Genomic DNA, 26,948 nt, shown 5'->3' on the forward strand with positions numbered 1-26,948 from the left:
TTAACAAATTTAATAGTCAAATATTTTAAGAAAAATCTGAATTTTGCTTAAAAAAAATAACACACAGTTGCTCCAGAACATCATTATTTCCTGAAGCTGCTCTCTTGGATTGAGATGTGGTGACTGTGGAGGCAATTTGTATACTGTGTACTCATTGTCATGTTCAAGAAACCAGCTTGAGATGATTTGAACTGTGTGACATGGTGCGTTATCCTGCTGGAAGCAGCCGTCAGCCTACACTGTGGCCACATAGACGGACAACGCTTAGTTGGCACTAAGAAGCCCCAAGTGTGCCAAAAACATACAGCATACATGCTATTCCAAAACCAGCAGCCTGAACAACATGTTCAGGCTGCTGGTTTTGTTGTTCAGTCATGTTGTTTATGCCAGATTCTGACAACCATCTGAATACTTCAGCAGAAACTGACAAGTAGTTTATTCAACCCTGTATTGTCCGTTTTGGTGAATCCATGAGGATGGCAACTTCAATTTCCTGTTCATAGGTGACAAGTGTAGGACCTGGTATGGTCTTCCGGTGCCGTAGCCAATCTGGTTTATTCACATTGTAGATTCAGAGATGCTCTTCTGCACACCTTGGTTGTAACAAGTGGATATTTGAGTTACTGTTGCCTTCCTTTAATCTCAAAGCAGTCTCCTCTGACCTCTGATTTTCACTCAGAAAACTGCAGTTCACTGAATATTTTTCAGGCCATTCTCTGTGAACCCTAAAAGTGACTGTGTGGAAAAATCCCATTAGACAGGAAGTTTCTAAAATATTTAAACCAGCTTGTCTGACAATAACCGCCAATTAAAGTTTGAATTTCAGCAGGTTATCCTTATCAGCAATGGATGTCTAAATGCACTGAGTTGCCACCTGACTGCTGACTGATTTGTGTTTAAAAACAAATAAACATTTGAACAGCTGTAGCTAATAATCTGCCTGGCAAATCAATTTATTCAGCAGTGGTGTTAGCCACAAGAATTCTGAATATGCAGAGTAAAAATGTAGATGTTGAACATAAAAAGTAAAAAAATTCAATCATAAACCCATTTTTGCTGGTAAGTTATCGGTAGCTGTAGCCCACACATCTACACATAATTTATACTTAAGAGTCTGATGACATTTTCCACAGTGACAATACTGTTTTGGCTTCCTACTAAATCCAAGCACTAAAAAGATTCATCACCTGCATAATGAATATGTGCAGTGTAGGTGTTGAGCGTTGCTGTCACACAGGCACAAACATGAGTGGAAATGCATGTTTATTACCGATTATAGCCAAACAGAGAGACTGCACCGACCTGCTGGGTTGCTCTTCAGAAACAAATAACTCAATGAGAAATATGTCATCTACCCTCTTAGTCTTTATACAGTATACACTCAGTGGTAACAATAATTTCCACAAAACAATACTTAAAAAACAAAAATGTGAAACAGTCTTAGCAGAGAATGTGTGCAAACCTCTAAAAGCAGAAGAAGAGGAGATATTTCAAGGAAGGGATGTAGAAAATGCTACAAATTACAAGAAAGATCTATTTTCTTCCAGTCATCCAGATACCCAAACAACAGTGTCACTGACAACACTGACCAAGAAAAAAAAAATCAAAAAAAATAATCCCAAAACAAAACATACATTCATTGCTTTAACTTTATTCATAATAACCTGGGGGAGCATTGCTTTCGTTAAATATCTCCCAGGTGAACAGTAATTTGTCATTTGAACATACTATTGCAATGAAAAAGCAAAGATCCGAGTTAACATGAACAAACAGGACAAGGTTACAACACTTTTAATCTGTCTCAGAGCAAACCAGGCAACAGCCTTATACGTAAAAGAAAAAGTTACAGTGGCTAAGCTGAGACTCATGGTCACAGCAAAGGGCATAAATCAATAATATTTACATCAGTTATTCCATTAGTCTTCAAAGCAGCAAAGAAAGCCTTTAATAAACCCAAATATATTACATTTCATGTATGACAAAGGAAAAAAAACCCAAACAAACACTGTTTTGTAAAGTTTCTTTAGAAAAAAATTATTATTAACATAGTTGGAGAGACATTTATGTCACTGAACCAACTAAATAAACCACAACATCAAAGCTACACATCACATGTTATTGACCATCTTCCATGGCAACGGCACACCCTGACAGAAACAGTTTCCCTCTTCAGGAAAAAAAACAACTTTGGAAAAGCACATGGCATAGACCTAGTTCCCAAATTCCCAAAGATCCAAGTCAGATTGAGCAGGAAGATCCATGGGGGCTGCGCCCTGTAACCCACAGGACGCACTGCAATCACGCCCTGATGGGTCACAGCGGCACGAGGGAGGCCTAGACCGTATAAGGCAGGTGGCTTCAATGCGGTGGCTCATAGGTGAAGCAAACCAGGGGAGAAACCGAGCGAGTGCTCCTCAAGCATTGCAAAGTTTAAATAAAAAAAATAATTATTCCACGACAAAGAAGACAACAACGACAAACGAGACATTAAAACAGTGGAGAGTGAATTTAGAGCGATAATATTTAAACTGTAAAAAACAAACGAGGAAAATATGTTAGCTGCAACAAATGATTAAATAAAACACAAAAACCACAAATGTGCAGTAAAGCTGTTTTAGTAAGTACCATCACTTGCAATGACAAGTCATGAGAGACAATCTTCAGAGTCGCAGAAGGCATTCACCAGTACTCCTGCAGAGTCTATATGGCATATGAAGCAGTGTTTGAGGCCGATGCAGTGCAACAGGAGGGAAGGGAGACTGTGTAAACCAGGCTTGTAATCATCTCCTGGTGAGTGCATGCACAACGTCTGTTGTTACAGTTGTCAATAGTGTCCGTTTTCCTCAGAGGGAATGTGTACCGTAGAGCCGTGAATCCCTTCTAGCGTTACAGCGACACATGCTTTTCAAATGTCAACGTCTACCTCACTCCCTCTCTCTCCCCGCCTGTTGAACGACCCTGGGCATTCCTACTGCTACTTCATGCACAGAGAGAGAAAGTCGACTTCGGCTCCCGTCCTGCTCTGTGGTTTTAGCATGACAACGGGAGGTCAACTCAGGTTAAAAAGAATCTGCAAGCAAAATCCTCTGACGTGCTTTGGACAAAAGCGTCCCATTCTAAGCGCTTCCAACTACCACGTGTATTTCTAGTTCACAGATGTCCAAGGAGTCGAAGAAAGGAGGGCAATTTATTATTTCTACTGTGGAGATGTTACTGTTCAGCGGGGCAAATGTTGCGGTCTTTGCAGCAGAAGTAATGCACCACCACGCCATTGGGATACCTGGCAAATGCACTGAAAGAGAAAATAAACAGATGTGTGAACGCTTTCCTACTGATTGTTACAAGCACATAAACAAGCATTAAATGAAAGCTGAAGGAGTAAACTATGTGTATGTGGTATTAACAGCAGCTTGTCTCATAAGAAAATACAACTAAATTAATAAACGTGCATAACCCCACATTAGTGAGAGTTAATGTGTCTATAGAGCAAACAAATCATCCCACTTTTCAGTTTTAAGATTCAAATATTTGTCATATACTCAAATTTTCAGCAAAAGAATGGAGAAGAAAACCCAAAATCAATGAAATAAAGATAAAATTTGAAAACCAAGTAAATATAAAACAACAGCATGCTAAATCTGAACAGGACAGTCCTACCTATTTCCTATTTTCTTCTTGCAGACTCTGCAGATCTTCTCTTCTGTAATAACGCATTTAACCTGCTGGTGGAAAATCCGCTCCTCTTGCACCTGAAATCAAATGACAGGAACACGGACATTAAATCGTCTTTCTCCAGCACAGTCACTCGATTATAAAGGTACAAAACCTCCATCTCGAACACTCTGTCGTCTACCATTTCACCATTCAGCACAAATATATAGCGTGACGGATGGAGGAGTGTGGACTCTCCTGCTTTGAAGAAAAAACGCACAAGAAATCAAATTGTGGACATGATTTGAAGTGTCGATTTCTGCCAGTGTCTCTACAGCTCCTGTTTATTTAACACTCTGGATTGGAGACCACTTCAGCTCAACCCGTCAGATGTGGACCTCATGATTAATTCTCAAATAGCTCTGGAGATGACAGATGAGCATATGAAATGTAAATATTAAAAAATATATATGTAGCACCGATTTATGCTGTTCATTTGAGATCTCAGTTTAATTACTCACGCAATCATCCTAGTACTTTTTTGTATCGCAAAGAGACAAAAATGTCTTAAAGAAATATACACATTAGGAAAAGTAAACAAATATGTTGCATTGCATTTGCACTCACTGCCCACAGTTTCCATTACTACAGCAATATTGAACGGTTGAACCAGGCCAGCATTTAAGGGCATCAAATTGACATCTGGACATATGTGTGCAAGCTGTTTAATGTGAAGCTAATTAGCTTGCAAACTGATCTCAGCTGTGACCCTTTAAGCTCATCTTTTGTAGCAGGCATTGTTTCACTGCTAATGCGACCATCTGCCCTGCCACTGAGAGAAAGCGCACAGATATGGTTTTAAATTAATTTGTTAAGTTTAATGTGGAAACAAGCTGTTTGGGTCTGCTAATCAAGCAAAACTACTGTTGAAAATCAAACTGGAAAACACATTTGAGAAGTTAGAAAAATGTCCTTTTTAGCCATTAACTGTTGCAAACTTTGACTGCCCACCGTGTTATTGATATTACAATTTATTTAAAAAATTCTTTAACTAATTTCTAAATATTCTGAGAGATCTGGGAACAAAAAAAGTAGGAAAACAATCTAATTAAAGATGGGGCATGCAGGAGCACTGTACCAGGTCAAAATATTAACTTTCAGTTTTAGTGGGGGTAGAAGGGGGGGCTTCCTCTGAGCAGTGGCTACTTCATTTCAGGTGAAGTAAGCTCACTGAACATTCCTGTTTGTGTCACTGGCCTGGTGGTGTACCGGTAACTTCTTTATTTCTTAATAATTCTTAATAAGCCATTGAAGGAAAACAAACATATGTTTCTCCTAACAGCGCTAATAAATTTCATATTTAAAATATTTTCTCCCAAGTGAAACTGTACCCCTCTAAAACATCAGCTGTCTATCCTTCAACATGAGGACCGAAAAACTCTCAGACATGCACACCTCTGCTTCGCTCAGGCGTTGTTGAACATGTCTGGACTCTTTTTCAGATGTCAGCCTAAAGTAAAAAATCTTTTAAGGAAGAGGGCAGAGGCCTAAATTCCTTGCTAGCATATATCAAGCATTAAAATTCAGAAGTCATTATGTGAACCCGCTCTCCAGGACTCACCCTCAGGAATTCGGCTTGCAGCAGACTTTTCAGCACCTGGTTGCAGCGCTTCATCCGAGCCTTCTCCTCCAGGACGCTCTCCAGGAAAACCCGGATCTCACGGATCTGAGTGTTTGCTGGGAGCAAATTGATGGCCTGAGTAAAGAAAAGAAAAACAAAACACCAGCTTGGTAAACACTACTGACCACACCTTGCTATTTAAAAAGGTTTCAAAGGCATAAGGGACCTCTGTGGATTACTAAATGGCAAACACAGACTTTAAAAGTATATTTTTTTATAAACAGCAGTGCTGGTAATTTTCATGTTGTGGGGCAACAACTTTCAAAAGCAGCAATGATAGTGACGTGTAATTGTCATTTTCAAATCCATTAGACTTTTTATTACATACTTGTTCATCATTTCAAAGTCATAACGGCAAATCAAATCACTTGTCTGGGAAAAACTAATTTGCTGTCCCACTTTGTGTTACATGATATCCTCCAAACTTCTAACTGCATCTTACCCTCCTTCACAACAACTAAATTACATCTCCTGCGTGCTTTTACGTGACCGTTTAGAAAAACTAAACACAATCAAGCTCTAGTTTTTTTTCTGTCCTCCTGCTTCATATAATGTAATAAAATTAGTACAAATTACCTCGTTAAACCCAAACAGCTGCCATAGAGCACAGAGCGAGCATTTTCTTCTGAAAAACAGAGCTGGATTTAGATTAAACTGTATTTTTTTATTAAACAGAGACGTGCAATAACAGACTGTGCAATAACCTTAAATAATATGCACATTTTAAAAGTCTTTACGCTAATCAATTACCCTTCAATGATGCTACTAGCACTTACATTTTTTGTGTTTAAAGTGTTTCTATAGATCTTTCTGCCTTGTGCATCGTAAGGTGGTCAACTGCACTGATGTCTCACTGAGGGGGAAGACCAAGCTCCTAGAAACTGGCTGTGATTCTTCTGGACCTCAATTTTGCAATTGACATCTGCTTTCCTGAAGCCAAGATTGAAGATACACATGATTTCCTACATGAAGTCAAAAGTGCTGCCCAGGGAACCAGTGTCCATCTTGAAATCTCAAACTAATATCAATGCACCGGCTGACTGCTTTATTCTACTCACCAAGGACAGATCTACCATCAAATGCGGGAGCATCTTGCCAAGATGTGGAAGGCTCTGAGTAAAGGTTAGCCAGACTTAAAGTGTTTAAGTCGTGTGTTGATGTGATCCTGCTCAGTGAGTCTCTACAGTTGCCCTTGAAAAAAACTGCTGAGCAAGAAATTGGATCAAAACCAAAACTGCATGCTTCGTGCCACCGTTAATATTTCCTGGAAGAGCCACATCGCCAAGGCCGTATCTATAGAACCATTCATTCATTGAGTAGACTTATCTTGCTGATTTCTTATTCACTAAAACTGTTCATTTTCATTTTGTTGGAGCACAATGAAACCTATTTTAAATAGCAAGCATGCGAGTGAAGAAATGAAAAAGTTCCATTAAAAAAACAAACAGAAAAAACAAAAACAAACCCCCCCCCACACATCAGATGTTTTGCATAAAGTTTTCTGTCATCTTGTCACGGCAAGGCAGATCCATGGGAAATGAAAGCAGGGTGCCAGTAAAGCCGATGAGGGTGTGCAGCACAGAAAGATGGGATGAAGAGCTCTGGTCTGATAATTTAACATATCTGTGATCTGAAATCAGCAGTGCCTTTCTCAAAGAGTCACATGTTCATTAAGTCACAGACAGAACAGAGGCTGTTGGAGCGCATTTTACAACAAGAACATAACCCAGAACAGACAAACATTCTTGATTTATGTGTTTAAACTTTAACAGAGACAAAGAGGTCTCTGAAAAGCCACGCCTCCTCTCCTTAATGCTAAGACATTAAGAGTTTTTTGTGTAACTGTTAGCTGGATTGTTCAGAAAAAACAAAAACTAGAGCTGCAGTCAAAAAAAAAAATGGTTTGACTGAAGTCATATCAAACCACTATTAGTCTTAATAAAGTACAAATCTTTAAAAAAAAAAAAAAAAAAATTGCTATTCACAGCAGAAATAACTATAATAGAGCTTACCAGTAACCCAGGCATGGGCAGTCACAAGTCAGTGCACTTGTAGGTCTGGTTAAACAGAAAAGGTTGCACGGATGCTCAAGGGTATCCAGCATAAAATCTTTGGAAGTATGTTCTACCCCTACGATTACCCCTATGAGAAGAACCGCAACTCAAATATCTATAGTATCATCTTCATAGTGATGTAAGATATTTTTTGGCAAGATTTGAGAGGTTTTATGAAAGGTATTGCAACACAAAGTAGGTACTCTCGGCTGCTCCTTTATTTCCCATGGGCGCTCACCACAGCGGATGGATCCATGTTTGACTTGACACAGATTTTACACTTCATGCCCTTTCTGATGCATTTATCTAGGCTTGGAACTGGAACTATGAGTACACTAGCTTGTGAACCCCCGATGCTGGATTAGTGTCTCCTAGGACTGAAAAAAAGGATCTTTCACATGTAAGATGAATACATTACCCACACCAGCTTATATGTCTTCAGAATTAAGATTAGACCAGGGTGACAAAGACTAAGTGAAGATATCCCCTCTATATATTTATTTTTTTTGTTAAGTTTTTAGTATTCAGTTTACATTTTTGATGTTCTAATGCCTTCATTTCAGTTACCTAAACCTAAATTACCCTTAGTTTTATTTTTAACAATAATGACCTTAACTGTGTCACCCAATTTGACATAATCAATTATGGTGGGTGAATTTAAAGGTGTGGAAACTTTAACAGGTAATCTTTTTCCCCCCTCTGGCCAAAAAACAAAAAACAAAAAACAAAAAAAAACAGATTAACTCAAGAATACAGCTATTGATGTAGCACTCTTCTACACCATCAACAGTCAAACCAATGAAAATTTGGCTGGATGAGAGTTTATGAACCAAATCAGTTGACACGGCGACTACGGCGGTGTTAAAAACGACTTTATAAAGTAGTCTTCAAGAGATATTTTCTTCACAGCATTTGGAGGGAGTGAGTGGGGGATTGTGAAATGATATTTTGACAAGCAAAATGGGTTACGAGCCACTTTTCAGTGTAACATCTTTTATTTAATTAACTTCTTGCTATTTTGGTTTTGGGTGCAGGTCTTTTAACAAGTTACACAAAGTAAGTTTTAGAAACTTCACCACAGATGCCTCTCAGGGGAGACCAGCACTCTGTTGGACATGTTTTTCTGCTTTGCTGAATCCTTCTGTCAAAAGACAGCAGCTCGATTACCCCCAGCAGTGCGAGCGGCTTTCATTTTGTGCTATAAACAAACTAAATCTTTAAAGAATCTGCATTCTGTTCAGTGGCTGCTTTCTTTCTTTTTTTTATAAATGTCAGATTATTAATTTTGTGTAAGTCACTGAGTGCGTGTCACTGTTAAAGCTGTTTTTTTTAACCTAATTTTAATCCAGTCTAAACAGGCCGACTCTGTCCTGGATTGAGTTAGAAAATACTTTAATTGATTGAGTGAGATGTTTGAGGGTTTATGCAAAGTGGAGTTATTTTATGTCAGGGGACTCATAAAATTCAAAGTCAATTACCGTCAGTATACTCTAACTGGCCTCACTAGACACTAACAGAGCCTGATCTGACTTGATGCTGTTAAACATTCCATACTATACAAAGAAATAACAGAATCGCTACCAGAGACTAGGCAGCAGTGAGTCACTCTGGTGAGAAATACCCTGCTGATGCAATCACTGTGTACCTTGGTGGTGTTGAGCTTGCTGTGGTGCAGCTCCAGGACCTGCAGGGCTGCCTGGAGGTTGGCCTGAGGCTCAGATAGCTCCATCTTAATTGGCCCCAGGCAGTGGACGTCAGGAGGTGACAGGTACATTCGCAGCAGAGAAAGATAAACCTACAGAGCAGAAATACAGCTGTTATTAATGTGCTTAATTGACAAACTAGCACCTTAAGTTATGGCCAAAAACCTGTCTCATGAGGTTTGACTACTAACGCTTAAGGCACCTCATCCTCGAGTCCAAGTGAACATTTCTGCCAAACATACATAAATTTAAAGAGGCATTCAAGAGAACAGGACAGGCAGACAAACAGGCCAACAACATGCTGTCATGTCAGCTGTCATTTCTAGTTAAGTGAGGAAGAAAATTTTTAACATTTTTTTTTGTAAAGCTGGCAATGCTCCTTGTAGCATAAATAATTCATTATAGTTGTATAGCATGTTCTGTGAACACAAATGTGCTTATCAGAAGGCAGCAAAGCATACAAACTGAAAAATGTGGTCATAAAAAAATAAACTTTAATAAATTCCAGGAGGACACAAACTCAAAAGAGGTAACCCCCCCCCCAAAAAAAACCCCCCAACAACCTAGAATTACACTAAAAACTACTTACATCTTTATTTCCTTCCACTGAACTGTTGTAATGTCCGTGACAGTATCTGCAAAGAGCACACAGAAAAACATTAGCAAATACATGATGATATAAAATTGCTCATTTTAATGCTATGATGTTGACTGATTGGACAAACACAGCACTGCAGGTAATTACACTGGCTCTGCCTTGCAGAAAATGCTGTTAAATATAGAGTTACTTTCAGCTGCTCCCTTATTCACAAGGCGTCACCCTTCAGGCAGCAGCGCATATTTGATTTGGCAAGTTTTTAAACACCGAATGCCCTTTCTCATGCAACCCCGAAGGGCTTTGTGCCTCCTCTCGGGATCAGGCCAGAACCCTTCACTTGGTGGGCCAAATATGCAAACCACTACTCATAGTCAGGGCCCCAACTATATGATAAAGCATATAGTTGGGGCTGGATCAGTGAGGGTTTCTTTTTCACTCACTATGTGGTTAGACACCACTTTTCATGTAATCATTAGTTATTAATAATCTGACTCTTCCACAGTATGCCCTTTTGTTCTTTGTGGTGGCAGATGCCCGCCCCTTCCCGAACCTGGTTCTGCCAGAGGTTTCTTCCTGTTAAAAGTGAGTTTTTACTTCCCACTGTCCCCAAGTGCTTGCTCACAGGGGGTTATTTGATTATTGGGGTTTCTCTGTCTTATTGTGGGGTCTTTACCTTGTGATGCAAAGTGCCTCACAGTGACTATTGCTGAGATTATATAAACAAAACTGAATTACACTATGGAATCCAAAATGCATGTAAATATGACTTCAGGAAATGACCCAAGTTCGTGACTGAGTCAGGAAATACTTTGACAGTTTAACATCAGTCATATTAGCTGTTGATTGGTGTTACTTTTCAGTTGTGCAGGAATACTCACTCTTCAGCCATGTGGGTGTCTTTCAAGATGTGTACATAGATGAAGAGCGCTTGCTCATGTTTACCCATACGACCCAGAAGCAGAGCCCGTTCCTCCAGCAAGCCTTCAACATGGAAACAAAAGTCAAGGATCATGACATGGCAACTCACGTCTTTATTTGTATTTCCCAAGCAAACAGTAGATAAAACCTGTCATCTCAGTGTAAGCAACATCCTACCATCAAAGGGGAAGTCACTGATGAGTCTGGCAGGTTCATAGCATGTAGAAATATCCAGGAAAGTCAACAGCTTGTTCCTGAACTCTCCCAGTTCACCATTCTCTTTCCCTGCAGGAACAGCTGAAGCATCTACAATAACAGAGCATTTTATTACAGAGATGTTCAGATAATGGGTGAGTCTGTGGAAAAAAGCTATTTCCGTTTTAAAGAATGGGTGTTGCTCTTCATATTTGTCTACAGTGGTTTTTGCCATTTTGGGGGTTTTTAGATCACTTGTGATGTAGAAGTAGTAATATGAGGGTTTGTCTTACTGTTCTTTGACAAATTATAACTATATTAATAAAATAAATAAATAAATAACTTAATTATTACATTTCAGAAAAGGTAAATATCAAGATGATTTATCATATGCCCAAAGTAAAAATATATTTAACCACACATATTCCCAGCCTTGTACCCAACGATCACAATAAGCCTAGAGAAACTCTTTAATATTGAGGGCTGCGTGTGCTTGCATTCCAGTTTATCGTGAAATGCAGCAATAGCTGGCCCAAGGATCGGGTTTTTCTTATTTCATTAGCTGTTTTTAAGTTTTATGGGGGTTTGGTTCTTGTTTTTAAACAGAGTGCACATTAACGAGCATTCCTGCTGGGAGGTGCATTAAAAGGTGTTTCAAGAGTAAGAGATGGATGGACCTGATAATCAGTTCTGACACAGACTTTATTTGCAACAGCGGTGAGAGAATACTCTCTGCAAGAAGAGCCAGAGTGAATCCATATGCAGTGCGGTAATGAAATCAAATAAAAATTCTAAAATACAATTAAAAAATAAAGTCTTTTAAAAGTAAACTCAACTTCAAAAAGGCCAGGTTTGCTAGAAAGCCTTCAAAGCTCCATCACCCTGCTACGCTGATGCTACAATTACACTCCTCCACTTTTCTCTACAGCTAAAGGAGGTTATTGTGTATGTTAACTAATAATTTATCAATGTGATATGTGCCCAACAACGTAACTTATTTTCATAGTCTAACAGGGAAAAAAAGGCTAACTGTAAAACTTTTTCATTCCCAGACACTCAGTGTACTCAGGTTTATTCTTGCTCATACCTTTAGGCAGCAACTTGAGGTACTCCTTCATGAGGACTTGAACCCTGCCCAGGTAGAGCTGGATTAGCACATTGTGAAACTCGGGACCCTGCTCTTCCCACACGTAAATGATGTGCTCTAAATATGGGATGGCGAGCTCCTTAAAACCATCCTTTAGAAACTGCAGCACCTTGTCTCTAGGCAACGACTCCACTTCTGTCAGGTCTTCTGTAAAGATCTGAGCAGGAAGACAGGTTTTTACTCCATTGGGTAATAAAAAGGAAGTCGTGGCAATGGATGTAAATGTTGTACCTACCTTCAGGCCATCTTCAGGAAACGTCTTCAGCACCCAGGGAGAAAACTCAAAGATTATACCCAGATTCTCTGCTCCTGTGTGCACAGAGGTGTTATGATGGCTAAGTGGGCTTAACTTACAACTCAAATCATTAGGTTTTAATCAGCCTGTAAACATTTCCGACCTCAGGGAATAATTAATTATAAGAAAATTAACATATTGTTTGACTGGACTCCAATGCAATAACATGAATACATTTATACAACTGAACAAGTTCAATACTGCACAAAACAACAAATGAGTTTTACTGTTGTGTCCTGCATTTAGAATTTTGTTGCAAACGGAAAATAATAATACTAATGATAATACTACTACTACTACTACTAATAATAATAATAATACTAATAATACTACTACTACTACTAATAATAATAATAATAACTAAATAAAACTGTTTTGGACTTTAAAAAAAAAAAATTGCCAATAATTAAACACAGCTAATTGAAGCAAATGAAACTGTCCCAGTGAAGCTGGAAGAGTCCACAGTTTCAGAGGGTTGTTGTTGAGTTTAAAATAACATTTACAATAAACAAAAACACAATCAAACGCCAAATGAAATTCTTAAAGCACAGTTGAAACACAGACTACTGAAAGAATTTTAATCATTTCATTATAAAGACTCATTCTAGTCATTACCTTATTCACCTCATAGGAATTCAAAAAGTACTACAGCAATTTTAGCTGTTGACCACCCAGTAAGCAAACGGTATATAGATGTAAAGTTTCATAGCGAAACAAAGGAAATAAGAAAAAATAGAATTTTTTTTAAACGCTCCCATGTAATTAATCTCAGACACGCAAATCACTGCAGATCAGTTATATCCAACATCCATAATCAATCAACATGAATGTTTTCTCTGGGAATTTTCCAAAATCCCATCAACAAATTTAACAGGCTTGAGCCAGCTGTTGATCCTTACCCAATCTTTGGAGGTACTGCACTGTTCGCTCATGGCCCTTAAGTGGAGAGTTGGCCTTGGTGGATTGGTCGAGCAGCACCTGCAGAGCTGCGAGAGTGTAAACAGGCTTGAGAAAAAGTAACAAGAGGTGAATAACAGAGGAACTAGAACAAAAGTGACGTCTGCCTGAGTGAAAGTAGCAAGATGTGGTCTGCTCTGCTCTGCATTACATAAGTCCTCCACCAACAGAAATTGGTCGAGGCATATGCAAAGTGTTAATCTGTGTTTTGGAACAGCTGGTTTGAATTGGCAGACGCAGAGAGAGGCAGACTTGAGCAGCATGACATCACACCCAAACTGCAGCAGGCCAATTAAAACCAGATGCGCTCTCTGCGAGAACAGCCACAGAGTACCAGCAGAAACAAAGAGCGTTAAGGCAGCTCTGATTCACAAGGATGACCAGTCGACCTCATGCAGGAAACCTCCTCTGAGATAATCTGTGCAACCACACCAGAATACATCTACGAGCTTATAACTTAAACATACTGAAATGGTTACGCTCACAACGGCTTTTGTGTTTGGGAGGTAATGACAAGACCGCTGACAAAAGCAGAGCAGATCTGTGATCAAATGAGCTGCCACTTATATAGCGAACTCCAAATACAACATCCAAAGCTGGAAACAGATGTCTCAATGCATTTTATTATTATGCATTCAGTTGAGGTCTGCAACAGATAAACCACACTGACAAATCACTGTAACTGTGATGGCAGTCATTATTCAGCTGATTGACATATCTGTTCTCTGCAGCTCATCAATTCAAAAGATATTTCACAGTGTCACTTATATTTTAAACAAGTGCATACGCATCATGTCAAAAGAGACAAAAAGAAAATTAACTTGCATGTATTAAACACTGACAGTAATTTGAATTCTCTCAAAGATGGACTTCAACCAGCTAAAGGCAAACAGTTAAGGTTTGGTGTACAACAAGCCATTGTTCAAGCTTTGTTTCTTGATTATAAAAATATGCAAAATAAGGGGGGGAAAAAAACCCCAAAACCCATCCTCTCTTATTCCCAGTTTTAAAAAGAGAAAGTCAACCAACAAGTCGACAAGCTTGAGAGAGAAATGACTTGACTCTCACTTGAACCCAACAGCGTGATACCTGCCAGTTTTCCAGAGGAGTCAAACACAGCTGAAGGTGTATAAATCTTATCCATTTCACTTGAATTATTACGATCTAAATCACACTTAATCAAATGGAATTCAAGTTCCAAAGAAACTTTTCCCTGCAAATACACTTGAAAGGATCCATGCTTTATATTCTGTTTGTAAGACTGTTTTAAATATTTTACCTTACATCAATAATGAATACAGCAATCTCATTTATCATTATGAGAAGAAGATGACAAACAAGTACCCTAATAATACAATACCCCTCTAACATGGAAAATTTATGAGATTTTAGGATTTAAAAGTCTTGACAATTACCTTTCTGGTGCAGGCCCTTCTTTTCATAGAGAATAATGAGCTCGCTGTACTTGTGAGCCTTCTTCAGGACATACTCGCTCTCCTCGATGTGGCAATGATTGTTCTCCAGACGAAGGAGGGGGGACACAAGGGCCACGTTTGTCTGGATGAGGTGAGGATAAAAAGCAGATCACCGTTTCTGTTGCTATTTATTATTTAAGCAATCTGGCACGTATTCCCGGCATCCCAAACACGCACTCATATTAAACTAGCTGCAGAGGACTTTAAGGCAAATTCAGACAGTTAAGCTGCTAATGCAAAGCCCAAGCAGTAAGCAGAGAAACTTGCTTAAATACATCTTATCCCACATTCCAACACAAGTTACCATTTCTCCATAGATGAGGACTGAAACTAAGTTTGCATAATAAATTCAAAGTTTTGTTTGGTTTCCCAGGTACCTACTTCGTTCAGTCAACACCGGACCCACAGTGCTGCTGCTGTCACGCCTCAATGACAGTCAAACTAACACTGCTTTGAACTGTGATCCAGTTTGTCTTAAGTTGCTTTAAACCTCCCCATCAACTGTTTAACACACACCCCTATGGCTACATATCAAGTTGCCTAATGTTGCTGCCAGTTTCTACAAGTGAGAAACAGAAAGTGAATCACATGCACTCACAGTCATTGTCATTCATAGTAGAGCCATCATTCTTTGTCAGTTTCTGGAAAGCACCGAGTATTTTATGTTGCTGATATTCAAAAGAATTCAATGATGAGTTTTGGGACTGTAAGCATGTTTGTGATTTCTTATAGAGGACTTTATTTTTTATTATGCTTTGCCTGTGTTGTATTCCATCAGATGTGCAGCTATATTGTGCTTGTGAAAGAACGCCTGTATTTGTTTGCATCATTTTGTGACATTACATAGCCCTGGTCATGTCTAATGCATCATCTTTACAACATATGTTTATAGTCTATTTGCTGTTGTTTATATGGTGAAACATAAGTGAGTGTCTGGAAAATTGTTGATTAATTTCATTCACGTTTACATTTTTAAAACATCTTAATAAAGAAGATGATACACCTGTCACTTGTTGAAGAGTTTTGTCTGCTTATCTGACTAAACCAGTTACAAATTTTACTTTTGAGATCACTTCCTTTTACTGTAAATGGATGAAAGCTGCCAAGTTTGTCAGAGCTGATATAACTTGTATCGCAAAGTATAAACATTCGGAGTAGGCTTGCTGACAATAGCAAGCTGTTCTTTAAACTTAAACTACAGTCTGAGGCGTCAGGGCTCAGGGTCCCCTGCTTTGTGTGCGCAGGCTTTAATTTATGTGAAATCTAAACTCCTCGAGAGGGTTATCTTAAAAGTCTTAATTATGTCTTACGTGAAGGTAACATTTCAGCAAGGTGGTATCGATGATCTGCAGGAGTTTTTTGCGGCTCTTGATGGTAGGCGTGCCCTCCATGAGAGGAGACGTCGTAGAAGGGTCAGAGTCATTCAGCTGTTTCACAAGGTGGCTCCGTTTCTTTGAGGACAGAAAAAAATAAAAACCAGGGTTTGCTTAAAAGAAAAAGTGACCAAACCTCCTTAAAGCAAAAATCTTATCGAACTTCTATGAAATTTTCCACTTTTCTCTGACACACAAACACACACCTACCTGCGTGAGGTAATCAATAAGAGCGAGATGCGCCTTTTCCAGCTCTGCCCCAGACAGAGTAGGCAGAGGGTTGGGGTAGTGCAGTTGTTTCCGGTAATCACCTGGGAGCAAGTCTGGATAAAGTCCAATCACGTGTGTGGGATCTGCCGAGCAAAGGAGGATAATAGTTAAAACTTTTACCTTCTTCTAGATTGATTAAAGGAAACTATATTTTGAGTAATATGTTTATAACACAATGTTTTGAAAACTGAAATTAAAAGCCCATTAGAGCAAGAATCACACGATAATAAACTCTTATACAGGCACAAGTGAAGTAATAACATGCAGTGATCATGTGTATAAAATTCTTCCATCAATATGCACAGTAAGCAACAGGAGCAAAAAAGAATATACTGGGAAAATTCAGATGCCTTCATCCGAGTGGACAAAATATTTTCAAGACGTCTCAGCTATAGGTGCATATTGCTGAGCTGTTTGTCAGAAAACAAAAGGAAAGGTGTCCCTGCGGATTGGCAGAAGTCCTACCTGTGCCGAGTTTGGCAAACACCTGCATCGAGTCATCAAATCTCTTCTGGCAAAACAGATTGAAGGCATATAAATTCTGGATGTGATGTATCTGCTGCTTCTTATCACCATCCGAGTCATCCTTCATCTTCTGGCAGGAAAAAAAAAGAAAGTCAACGAATTCATCACGCTACAGTAAAAAGTCCCAGATAAGTCTCTGGATAGCCAGATTGCTAAATAAGGTAACCATAAACTCCAAAGTTGAAAGCATTCTTACTGTTTCGGCTTGCTGCTCCTAATCAAGATAAGTGATTTTAATGTCCCATGCTTCGAGCTAAAGCACAAATTGAATCCTCAGGAATGTAATAATGGGCTTTAATAGTAATGTGAGTGGTTTTGCTGCTCACCGCCAGCTGAAGAGCAAGCTCAAACTGTTTGTCCTGTAGAAGCTGCCGGATCTGAGTGGCTATTGACACGGGCACCAGGCGCCACACAAAGTGGTTGCTGGCAACATACACGATATTTGGCCTGTAAAAGATAAGATAAGAGGAGAAAACAAGATTAGAGACAAAAGCCTGAAGCAAAAGTGTTTTTCTTTCAAAGGATGGACCACCATTATCGGCATCATTATCATGGGAAATGGAAACCAGGAGAACCGATGAAAGCGAGGATGTTAGTTAAATGATGTTATACAAGGCAGCCAGTGTGAAAGCATCAGGAAAGGCAAGCATTCATGATCAAACCTACCAAAAGTGCCCAAATACCACTGCAGTCTTTTACACAATACTGCACCAGTAAATATTTTCTGTTTCCAGAAAGAGCCTCTTCACAAGAAGATCTTTTGCCTTATAATGAAACATTTTGTTGACTTTGTTGTTTAGTATACCCAAATAAAATACATCATAATAGAAGAACTGTCAGGCTTAAAAGCGTGGATGACACTACACTTGAAAGGTTAAAACACAACATAGCAATTAGCTAGTGTATGATTGCATGGAAAGATACAACTCAGTGTTTCCACTCCATTCTCCAGATTTTTACACTGCAAAAAACATAAATCCAAGGTGTGACAATGCAACAGATCGTGATATAAATGATCAGACTTCCACGCAAAAGTAAACTTCAGAGGTCAGCCTGCCTCACCCTGCTGAGGTGATGAAGCGTGGTCTCTGCAGCTCCACGCTCTGCACCAGCAGCCTTGGCTCAAAGGTCCGTATCTCCACATACCGAGGAAGAACTGCTATGATGTAGGGAGGCTGGTGCTCTGGGAACATTAAAAAAAAAAAACATAAATAAATATTCAGATCAACCAAAATGTTACCAATCTTTGGCAAGATAGCATTATTTATAGCATTTTGCTTGTAGTATGACCAAATCGTGTCTGGCGACACCTGTAAACTCATAATAAGAAAGCAGTAGCTACCATGATGTTTAAAGGCATATAGAGGGAATATCTGATAAAAGGTGAAAAGACCTTCACACAAGATCTATAATATATCTATACTGAAAGCAGGGGGCCACATTTGTGATGAGATTTCTGGTCCTCGGGGCTATACAGGAAGGAATCTAACCAGACTGCAATCAAGTCAAGCCTGTGGTTGGATATGGGATGAAAGACACTCACAGCAAAAAGCCCAGGCCTCCTCTTCTGGTTGAGCAGTTAGGACACTCTGTTAGAAATATTCTAAACTGACCATACCTCAGCCTCTATTGCTGCTTGCCAACGCCACTATCATGACTAATTCAAAATGAGGAAATTGCAAACTGCATGAAACCACTGCTTGGAGGCTTCATTTCCCCTTCATAATGTTTCTTTCCACGTGCCAGTGAGCACAGAAAAAAAAAGGCCCTTCAAAACAATGCACAAGCTTATCTGCATCTCTTCTGTCACAAAGTTCCTCAGACCTACGGTGTCTTAGTCACAGGATAAAAAAAGCTGATCTAAGACTGAGTTTTGTGTTCTGACAAGTGGAAAACAGCATCACAGCTCAGACAGCGAGGGAGGAAGGGAAGAATGGGGACAAGAGAAGACAGACAGACAGCAGCTGGATAAGAACAATGGCAGTGTTTAGACAACAGGTCTGACTGATCTGTAAACTGCTGAACAAACCTGCCCAGTCACTGTGGCAACAAGAGAATAAACTATTACTATTTACATCATCATCATTATTATCATCATTGTCATTATTATTATTATTATTATTATCATACACTTCTTTACCAGGCTCATTTATATAAAAAATATATATGGACATTCTGAAAACTTCACACAGATGCTGCCATTGCCGAGTTCATTAATTAAGCTCTCCATTATTAAGACAAGAACTGAAAGACTTACCTAAAATGTAACAACTAGGAAAGAGTATTCTCAGATTATGGTCACACTTTTGCTAAAAGAATTCTACAAGAATGCATTTATATAGCACCTATCACAACAATAGTCACCTGAAATCACTTTACAGCATTAAGTAGAGACCATAGAGAAGTAGAAAAAAGACCCTACAGGGACTCAGTGACAGCAGAAAGAAAAAACTCCCCTTTAACAGGAAGAAATCTCCTACCAGCAGTACCAGCCTCAGGGAGTGGACTGGCTGGGTGAGGGGGAAAGATAAAAGAAAAAGGATAGGGACAAGACAAAAAACACAGACTGTAGGAGCGGGAAGACAAAAATCTAATGACGTGCAGCAGTGGTATATAAACACCTGGGGAGTGAAAAGAGGAGAGAGAGAACAAGCCTCAGTGTAGAGCAGCATTACTAATGGATGCTTCAGGGTCAACTGATCCAGCGCCAACTATAATCTTTCATTCCATATATATTTTTAAAGGCAACTGTTTTGTAGAATTTATGAGCAAAACAAAAAAGCTAAATGTCACCTCGAGAAAATAAACTGTTTAGTGCTGTGGTTTCTTTATTTGGTCTGCTGAGGTTTTCCTTTCTTGCCTGTGAAGCTCTGGGATTTTGGACGGAGAGTTTGTTTTCTATAAATTTGATTGCTAACATTAACAATGTCCACGAAGAAAACAATCGATGCTCTCCCTCAGGAATTCATAAACTTAAGGAAACAACAGTTATTGAAATGCATGAGTTTAGTTTCTGTGAATCGCTGGATTTTTCTGAGGTTTTATTGTATATAATCTGTGAAATGAAAGTGCCCAAGAGGAAAAAACAAAAACAAAAGGTGAACACAGTTGTTTTTCACTTGGGTAAAACAACTGCCAGGGTTACACATTTTGGCAAAACACCTTTGTATAATATCTAAAAGATGAACCCACACAGAGAATTGAGGGAGGATTTTTGGCTCTTGTTTGCAGATAGCTTTGTGCCCTTTTAACTTTCCTGTCAGTTTGTATTGATATCAAGAACAAATACACTCTAACAAAGACATTATGAGTCAGAAATACATAAATAAAGACTTGGATTGGGCTTGAGGTGGTGTGTGGGTTTTCCTCTCCTTCTTTCCCTTTTAACATGCTTGGATACATGACAGCAATTTTTTAATATTTTTTCTTTTCACAAGCTGATTGATTACAATAGACATAAAGCTTAAAATACAATGACAGCGTATCAGCTGTTGTGTCTTTTTCTTACCCATTGCTATAGGGATATCTGTCCAGTTCAGGGCACACTTCTGGGTGCACACTCCCTCTTCATTAAGCACCACAGTTAGGTCATCCTGCCCAACAGCCACCTTCCCATCTGCCAGTGGAGCAACCAGAGGTTCTAATTGTTTCCCAGTGGGGAAGAGCTCTTTTATGGAGCCACGGCCATCCATCTAGTTGACAGCAAATGCAGTTTGAATGAGTCCGTGAGATTCAGAATAAAGTAATAATATCCTAGCAGTGTTAAAATGATCTGTGAGACTGTTATAAAGTGCTTTACAAAGACAATAAAACACTATTAGGGAGATACATCTATATTATTAACAGACTTTCTGGATGTAGCTGATAAAACAAAAAGAGAGAAGCATGAAGGAAAAAGTCTTAAAATAAACAAAGTCAAGAAATTAAAAAGAAGACAGGAACTCATTATATAACTGTCTGCTTCTAGAAAGTGGCGTAAAAACATCACCTTCAGGTATTAATTTAACTTCTACTCAGCAAACCGGGCATAGAGATGAAAAGGGAAGATGTGAAATATGAGAAAGGTTTCTGTGGATATTTCTTTTCTTTTGACAAGGAGTTTTTCCACACTTAAAAAGACCCATTATGGCTGGAAGAATCATTTTAAGTTATAAGCACATACAAGTAAGTTAAAAAGTAAAGAAGCTGCTTGTACCCCTTTTCTGTAACACATACCCGAATGAGGTAATAGTCTCTCTTGAAACCAACACATATGGAGTTTTCACACCAAGCCATTGACTTTGGAATATCTGGTGCAGCAAAGTCCCCCTGACAGACGAAAGGAAAACATTAAAATGGCTAAATGTGTCAAAGCGCTGGAAAATTCTGTTAAACTTGAATCACACTATAATGAGTCACATGTCCAGTATAAATTACCTGCAGCTCATGAAACTCTCTGTCCTTCCAGTAATACAGCTGAAGTTTCTTTTTCACTGCAACACACATTCTCAGCTGTTCCTCCCCTGAGCTGGTTTGCTGAGAACAAAAGGAGACGAAATATACAATTCGTGAGAGGACATGTGAGGCAAAATATATGTCCAGCACAGATGAACAAACAAGACAAAATATTGCAGCTACTGTATAAAAAAACTAAGAAAATGTTCAGGGTTTTTACATATTTAGCACAATTAAATACAAATTGTGTTTTTGGCTACGTTCACACTGTAGGTCTTGATTCTCAATTCCGATTTTTTGATCAAATCCGATTTTTTTTGTCTGCTTGTTCACACTACAAATAAAATGTGACAGCAAACTAGTGTGAACCAGAGGTGTGGACTCGAGTCACATGACTTGGACTCGAGTCAGACTCGAGTCATTAATTTTATGACTTTAGACTTGACTTGAAAAAATGTTCTAAGACTTGTGACTTGACTTGGACTTTTACACCAATGACTTGGGACTTGAATTGGACTTGAACCTGTTTACTTGAAAAGACTTGATATTTTACCCCAAATATAAAATTTAACATGCATATTATATAGAGATTGAAAATGTGACGTCATTCACGGGTAGAACCGCAAAGGATTCTGGGAACTCGTGGCAAGCGGTACTAGCGCACACAGACTTTCAATTGAAATCAGTTATACAGCGATAAAAAGAAACACAAAAATGTCAAGAAGCTGTTGTATTATTAACTGCAATAGCCGGTCGCATGACAGCCACGGGAAGCCGACGGGTAAAGAGATCGGTTGTTATCGGATTACGTCGTTGAAGAGAAATTGTTCGAGCCATGTTTCCGAAGTAACAAAGAGGCGACGGATGGCCTGGATTGCAGCCATTCAAAGACCAAATATAACGTCCCAGAACACTCCAGCTCACAGGTTAATGCTCCAAGCATTTACACGAAGGTCAGTGTTTTTTAGTAGTTAATACGTCATTTTCATAACATAATTGGTGATATAGGTTACAAGCAAGTCTGGCACTGAACAGAAATTGTCGCGCTATGCTCCTTTATTTATTGTGCATAAATAGTGAATTGTCCTGACACAATATTGCGTTTCGCTTCTGTTATTATGGTACATTGACAAAAACATACTTTTATTCACAGGATAAAACAGGTTTTTTGTATCACTAATTGCCCAGTATGATTACAGCATACAATATTATTGTCACTGCTACATTTCTGTGATGCTACCAGAAATTATTTCCACTACTAATTAATTACCGTTGAGCTCAAAGGTCCTATTAATAAACGGTTAACGAATGTGTATTTATGACGACAGTTTGTGAGACTGGTAAACTTATGATACGTACGATGGTCTTTCGTTCTACACGGTGCGTTTCTTGGTCCTGCACCCATCCGTCGGTAAACTGTACCTGGGCTTGTTGCAGTGACCTGAAGTTACTAAACTTCATGAGTGTATGCACTCACTCCAAGAACCGTATGATTATAAATATGCATATAAATATGCTAAGATGAGATAGCTGACTTCATCTAACTAGCAAATGTTGTCCAGGCTACGTTGGTGATGCAGTTTTTTTAATGTGTATGATATTTTTGTCATGCGATTTTAAAGCCGGTCCTACAAGCGCATCCAAGAATAACATGCAGCTTATCTCAGAACTGTCGGTGAAAATTATTCTTGGAGCTAGGTTTAATTGAGCTGCATTTTAAAGAGGTGCAATTTCACAATTTGTGTATATTTTCTAAGTTCACTATTTTGTCATGTGTTGAGAAAAACACAGATTTAAAAATTACATGGTCTAATATTTACATTTAGCATATAACTGCAACATTATTTTTTCGTTTTTTTGAATGACTCGAAAGGACTTGAAATTCAAAGTTTCAGACTTGTGACTTGACTCGGACTTTTACACCAGTGACTTGAGACTCGACTCTGACTTGCCTGACATTACTTGAGACTTGACTTGAGACTTGAGGATAAAGACTTGAGACTTACTTGAGACTTGCAAAACAATGACTTGGTCCCACCTCTGGTGTGAACCCTCAAAGCGGCCTGCATGCGCAAAAGAAGACGTCACACACAACGCTCTCTGTTTAGACCCAGACCGAACAGTATTGTTTGACTGATGGACCTTAATATAAAGACTTGTTTCTGAATTTACATTTCCCAGTTTTGCTTTAAGTTATAAAGTTATTTTATTATTTACATATGGCCTAATAATTATCCTTATTGCTGTTTAAGAGAGGAGCGGTGCTTCAAAGGATAGTTGCAGATTTCTGTCAGAATCTGCAGTTTATACAGTACAAATAAAATGTTCTCGTTTCTCCAACGTTGTCTTCCCAACAGTTTCACTGACATCTACACTGGATGGCCAGGAAGCGTTCACGTTGTCTTCTCGGGCGCTGATGATTGGCGTCTGTCGTGTGTCAGTGACGTAAAAGACGGATTTAATGCGACATGACCGTTCAAGCAGCAGTCGCTTTCTAAAACATCAGATATGTATCGGATTCAGGACCACATGCGAAAGTGATCCAGATCGAATTTGAAAATATCGGATTTGTGCCGTTCACACTGTCATACCATGATCGGATATGGGTCGCATAGGGTCAAAAAAGTCAGATTTGATGCGCTTTCTCCTGCAGTGTGAACGTAGCCTATGTCACTCCTCCATATGTATGTTACTTTACTGTTTTCAAGACACCCACTGTTGTCTTAAATCAGATGACAAAGGCAGAGTTGAACTAAGCAATCACATTGCTTTTTATTTCTATTGTTAAGTGTTGAAAGAGAAATTGAAAATGTCATGTTAGTAAGCAGCACCATGGTAAACCTCAGATTTACTTCCTGTATTGATGCCATCTGTTGAAGGACAATGAAATCCAGAGGATTATAATTACCTAGGTCCTCGATTTGCTTCTGTAAAGTTTGTGAGATGTGTGAAAACACATTCGAAAGGCTACTAAAAACAGTCAGAAGTAAGACGAATGGTCTAGGCATGCTCAGTTTGATTTGGTTTTGCTTGTAAGCCATTATACTCAAATTTCCACGGCCACAAATAACTCCAAACTTAGAATTTAGTTCACTTTTGTCTTAAATGGTTCACAAACATGCAGCTGTATGTCTCGCAGTGTACACAACTGTTCAGGTGAAAACTGGTTTTGCTTTCATTTGTAATGGGAAGCAATGTGTGCAAGAATATGACTGCAGAAACAATACCACTACTAGAAGGAGAACTGGATACCCGACTAAAAGAAACCACCAGCTCACATCAACAGAAACTTGTTTGACTGCAAGACCAAAAAAAAAGTTCAAGACTAGCTTTAAGTCTTTATCCTGCTTTAGCCCCCTACATTTCCCTAGGAGACTGCTGCTCTATTGTACACATAGTTAAGAAATCACACACAAAAAGAACTTATAAAATATAATAAAAAGAGAAGAACTTAATCCTGTTTGAAGCTGGAAGCCCTGTCTACCTCTGTTATAGAATTATAGTCTGTGAGGGAAAATACTTTTTTTTTTATTGCAATACCACAAGTCACCACTGGGAGATAATTGACAGCTGATAGGTCTTATCTATCCTCTCTTACCACATGCTAAGTTACACAAAACAGGGGTCTATTACTGACCTGCAAATCACATGCAAAGAGTGTGGCTCCTTTGGCTTTGGACACCACAGTGATCTGCTGGAAGGTCAGGAGGTCATGGACATGGATGTTGTTCTCTGTGGGGATGTTTAAATCAGTTTGTTTAGTTAAGATAAGATAAGATAAGATAAGATAAGATAAGATAAGATAACCTTTATTAGTCCCACACGTGGGAAATTTGTTTTGTCACAGCAGGAAGTGGACAGTGCAAAAGTTATGACGCAAAAATTAGAATACAATAAGAATAAATACAGTACACAGCTGTACAGAATAGAATAAAATAATATACTATATACAGTAGAATAAAATAGAATAAAAATATACAATAAGATAAAAATAGAATACGAATGCTATATACAACTGAGTAAAAATACAACGATGCCAGAAAAGATTATTGCACTTAGTGTTATTGCACGTGTGGATGTGTGTTTGTTCAGTTAAAGTCTTTGTTGTGGAGTCTGACAGCAGTGGGGAGGAAAGACCTGCGAAATCTAGTTGTCACGTTAATGAAGAACTGATATTAGTTTGAAGCCTTTACAAGCCCAAGGTTCCCCCAATTTTTACTTTACATGACATTTTAACTCTGTAAAAATGTATTGCTGAGAAAAACTTACCCAGGAGACTGACAAGAATTTTGTACTGTGAGACAACATAAAGCTGGAGAAAAAAAACATAGTTAAAGAGATAAACACACATAAGCTGGTCAACAAACAGAGGTGAACAATTTTAAATTCTAAATTTGCGGTTAAGCGACTTAAAAAGTCAGATACCTGCTGAATCTTCTTTGAGAAGTTCTTGTTGGATTTTTCCAGTGTGACCTCAAACCGGTTGCCTCCTAAGATAAAAAAAAAAAGAAAGAAACGTGTTCATCAGAATTACTTAAATTGGTATTTGAAGTGTGCAACAGAAAGGTAAACCGGCCTCCAAATGGATAACATCCCCTTCGGTCTCCTTACCTGCATCCTTCTTTATTCGGTACAGAAGGAGATGGCCTGGTTTTGTTCCTACAAGCAGCCAGTCCTCTGTAAGGAAGGCGGTACAAAAGATGCGGTCAGTTAATTTCAGACATAACGTTTTCACATAAGTCTGAGATGTTACCTGTGTTCAGTAGTGAAACAACTCATGATTTCTTGACAACTTGCAAGACTGCAGTTCGATAAACAGGGGTACTATTTCAGTGTCACAAAATTAAATCAACAACTCACCCCAGGCTGCAAGGCAGTCAATCTGAAGAGGAAGCTTTTCCAGAATAGGTACAGACTCATATGCGTCGTGCATCTTGAAGCGACGCTAATTCAATCTCACACACCCCTCTGATATATCAATCCCACACGGGGCGGACGCCTAATCGCTGATAAATCTGTCCGGGGGTACAGCTTTACATGTCGCCATAAACTAACACAGTTCAGTTTTGCTTTTTCTTGGAATGGCCAATACGGAGAACTGATTAGGTAATGCAATGCAGTTTGGCTTGTTAGCCACCTTCCTCCCTGACCAAAACAACAGCTGATCGTTAGCCTTTTAGCTAAGAAGTGAGCAACTATCGGCTCCCTCTCACTGCAACTGAAATCTGAGCGAAGACTGTAAGTTAACAACTGCGCAACTGCAATTAACCTAAAATGTTTAACCACAAACGCTATATAAACCACAGCAATTAGTTTTCGTTAGCCATGTAGCTTCTTGTTACTTCCTTAGTTGTTTTGAACACGGCTGCGCGAGCTGCTGGGGTTTGACAGGCACGTGACTGAAGTATGTGAGCTCACGAGGAACGCATTAAAGGCGCAGTGGCTTGCATTAAACGGTAAGTTGAACGGTTATTTTGCACTCTCGCGAGGTTTCGTACGAAAAGAAAAACCAGTATTTATGACACAAATACTTAAATATTATATATTTTTTAAATTTAGATTTCCAGGATTTAAAGGACACTCCTACTTGTTTTTTTTTTAATAAAATATTCTAGAAAAGAACACGTTGTAATTGTGATATATATTTAAACGTGTCTTTTAGAAAATCAAAA

General features: G+C 38.8%; 1 protein-coding gene across 3 annotated transcripts; it reads right to left on the bottom strand.

The window, feature by feature from the left end:
* Positions 1 to 1,246: 1,246 nt before the first annotated feature.
* vps39 (VPS39 subunit of HOPS complex) lies at positions 1,247 to 26,718 on the bottom strand. Of its 3 annotated transcripts, none has more exons than XM_026151261.1 (24): positions 26,137 to 26,718; positions 25,888 to 25,953; positions 25,702 to 25,766; positions 25,546 to 25,588; positions 24,914 to 25,008; positions 21,259 to 21,357; positions 21,058 to 21,150; positions 20,351 to 20,534; positions 17,905 to 18,025; positions 17,169 to 17,289; positions 16,783 to 16,909; positions 16,258 to 16,400; positions 15,985 to 16,125; positions 14,615 to 14,756; positions 13,142 to 13,228; positions 12,183 to 12,256; positions 11,888 to 12,104; positions 10,783 to 10,911; positions 10,566 to 10,668; positions 9,679 to 9,724; positions 9,032 to 9,181; positions 5,273 to 5,407; positions 3,658 to 3,749; positions 1,247 to 3,292 (listed from the first exon to the last, which is right to left on the bottom strand). In XM_026151261.1, the coding sequence occupies exons 1-24, from the start codon at positions 26,207 to 26,209 to the stop codon at positions 3,211 to 3,213; spliced, it is 2,628 nt and encodes an 875-aa protein (XP_026007046.1). In that variant the 5' UTR covers positions 26,210 to 26,718; the 3' UTR covers positions 1,247 to 3,210. The 3 variants fall into 3 exon arrangements, with proteins under 3 accessions (XP_026007046.1, XP_026007045.1, XP_026007047.1); XM_026151260.1 differs by having other exon boundaries at positions 16,783 to 16,912; XM_026151262.1 differs by lacking the exons at positions 1,247 to 3,292; positions 3,658 to 3,749 and adding an exon at positions 5,909 to 5,957 and having other exon boundaries at positions 5,370 to 5,407; positions 16,783 to 16,912.
* Positions 26,719 to 26,948: the final 230 nt, after the last annotated feature.

This window comes from Astatotilapia calliptera, chromosome 19, assembly GCF_900246225.1.
Source record: "Astatotilapia calliptera chromosome 19, fAstCal1.2, whole genome shotgun sequence".
Taxonomy (NCBI): Eukaryota; Metazoa; Chordata; class Actinopteri; order Cichliformes; family Cichlidae; genus Astatotilapia; species Astatotilapia calliptera.

What these genes read in the sequence shown, in the direction of transcription:
- vps39 (XM_026151260.1), bottom strand. Translation starts at nt 26,209, where the DNA reads ATGCACGACGCATATGAGTCTGTACCTATTCTGGAAAAGCTTCCTCTT. An exon ending in CAGTGACTTCCCCTTTGATG is followed by an intron (nt 10,669 to 10,782) that starts GTAGGATGTTGC and finishes TCCATGTTGAAG; the next exon opens with GCTTGCTGGAGGAACGGGCT. An exon ending in CAGTGGAAGGAAATAAAGAT is followed by an intron (nt 9,182 to 9,678) that starts GTAAGTAGTTTT and finishes TCTGCTCTGTAG; the next exon opens with GTTTATCTTTCTCTGCTGCG.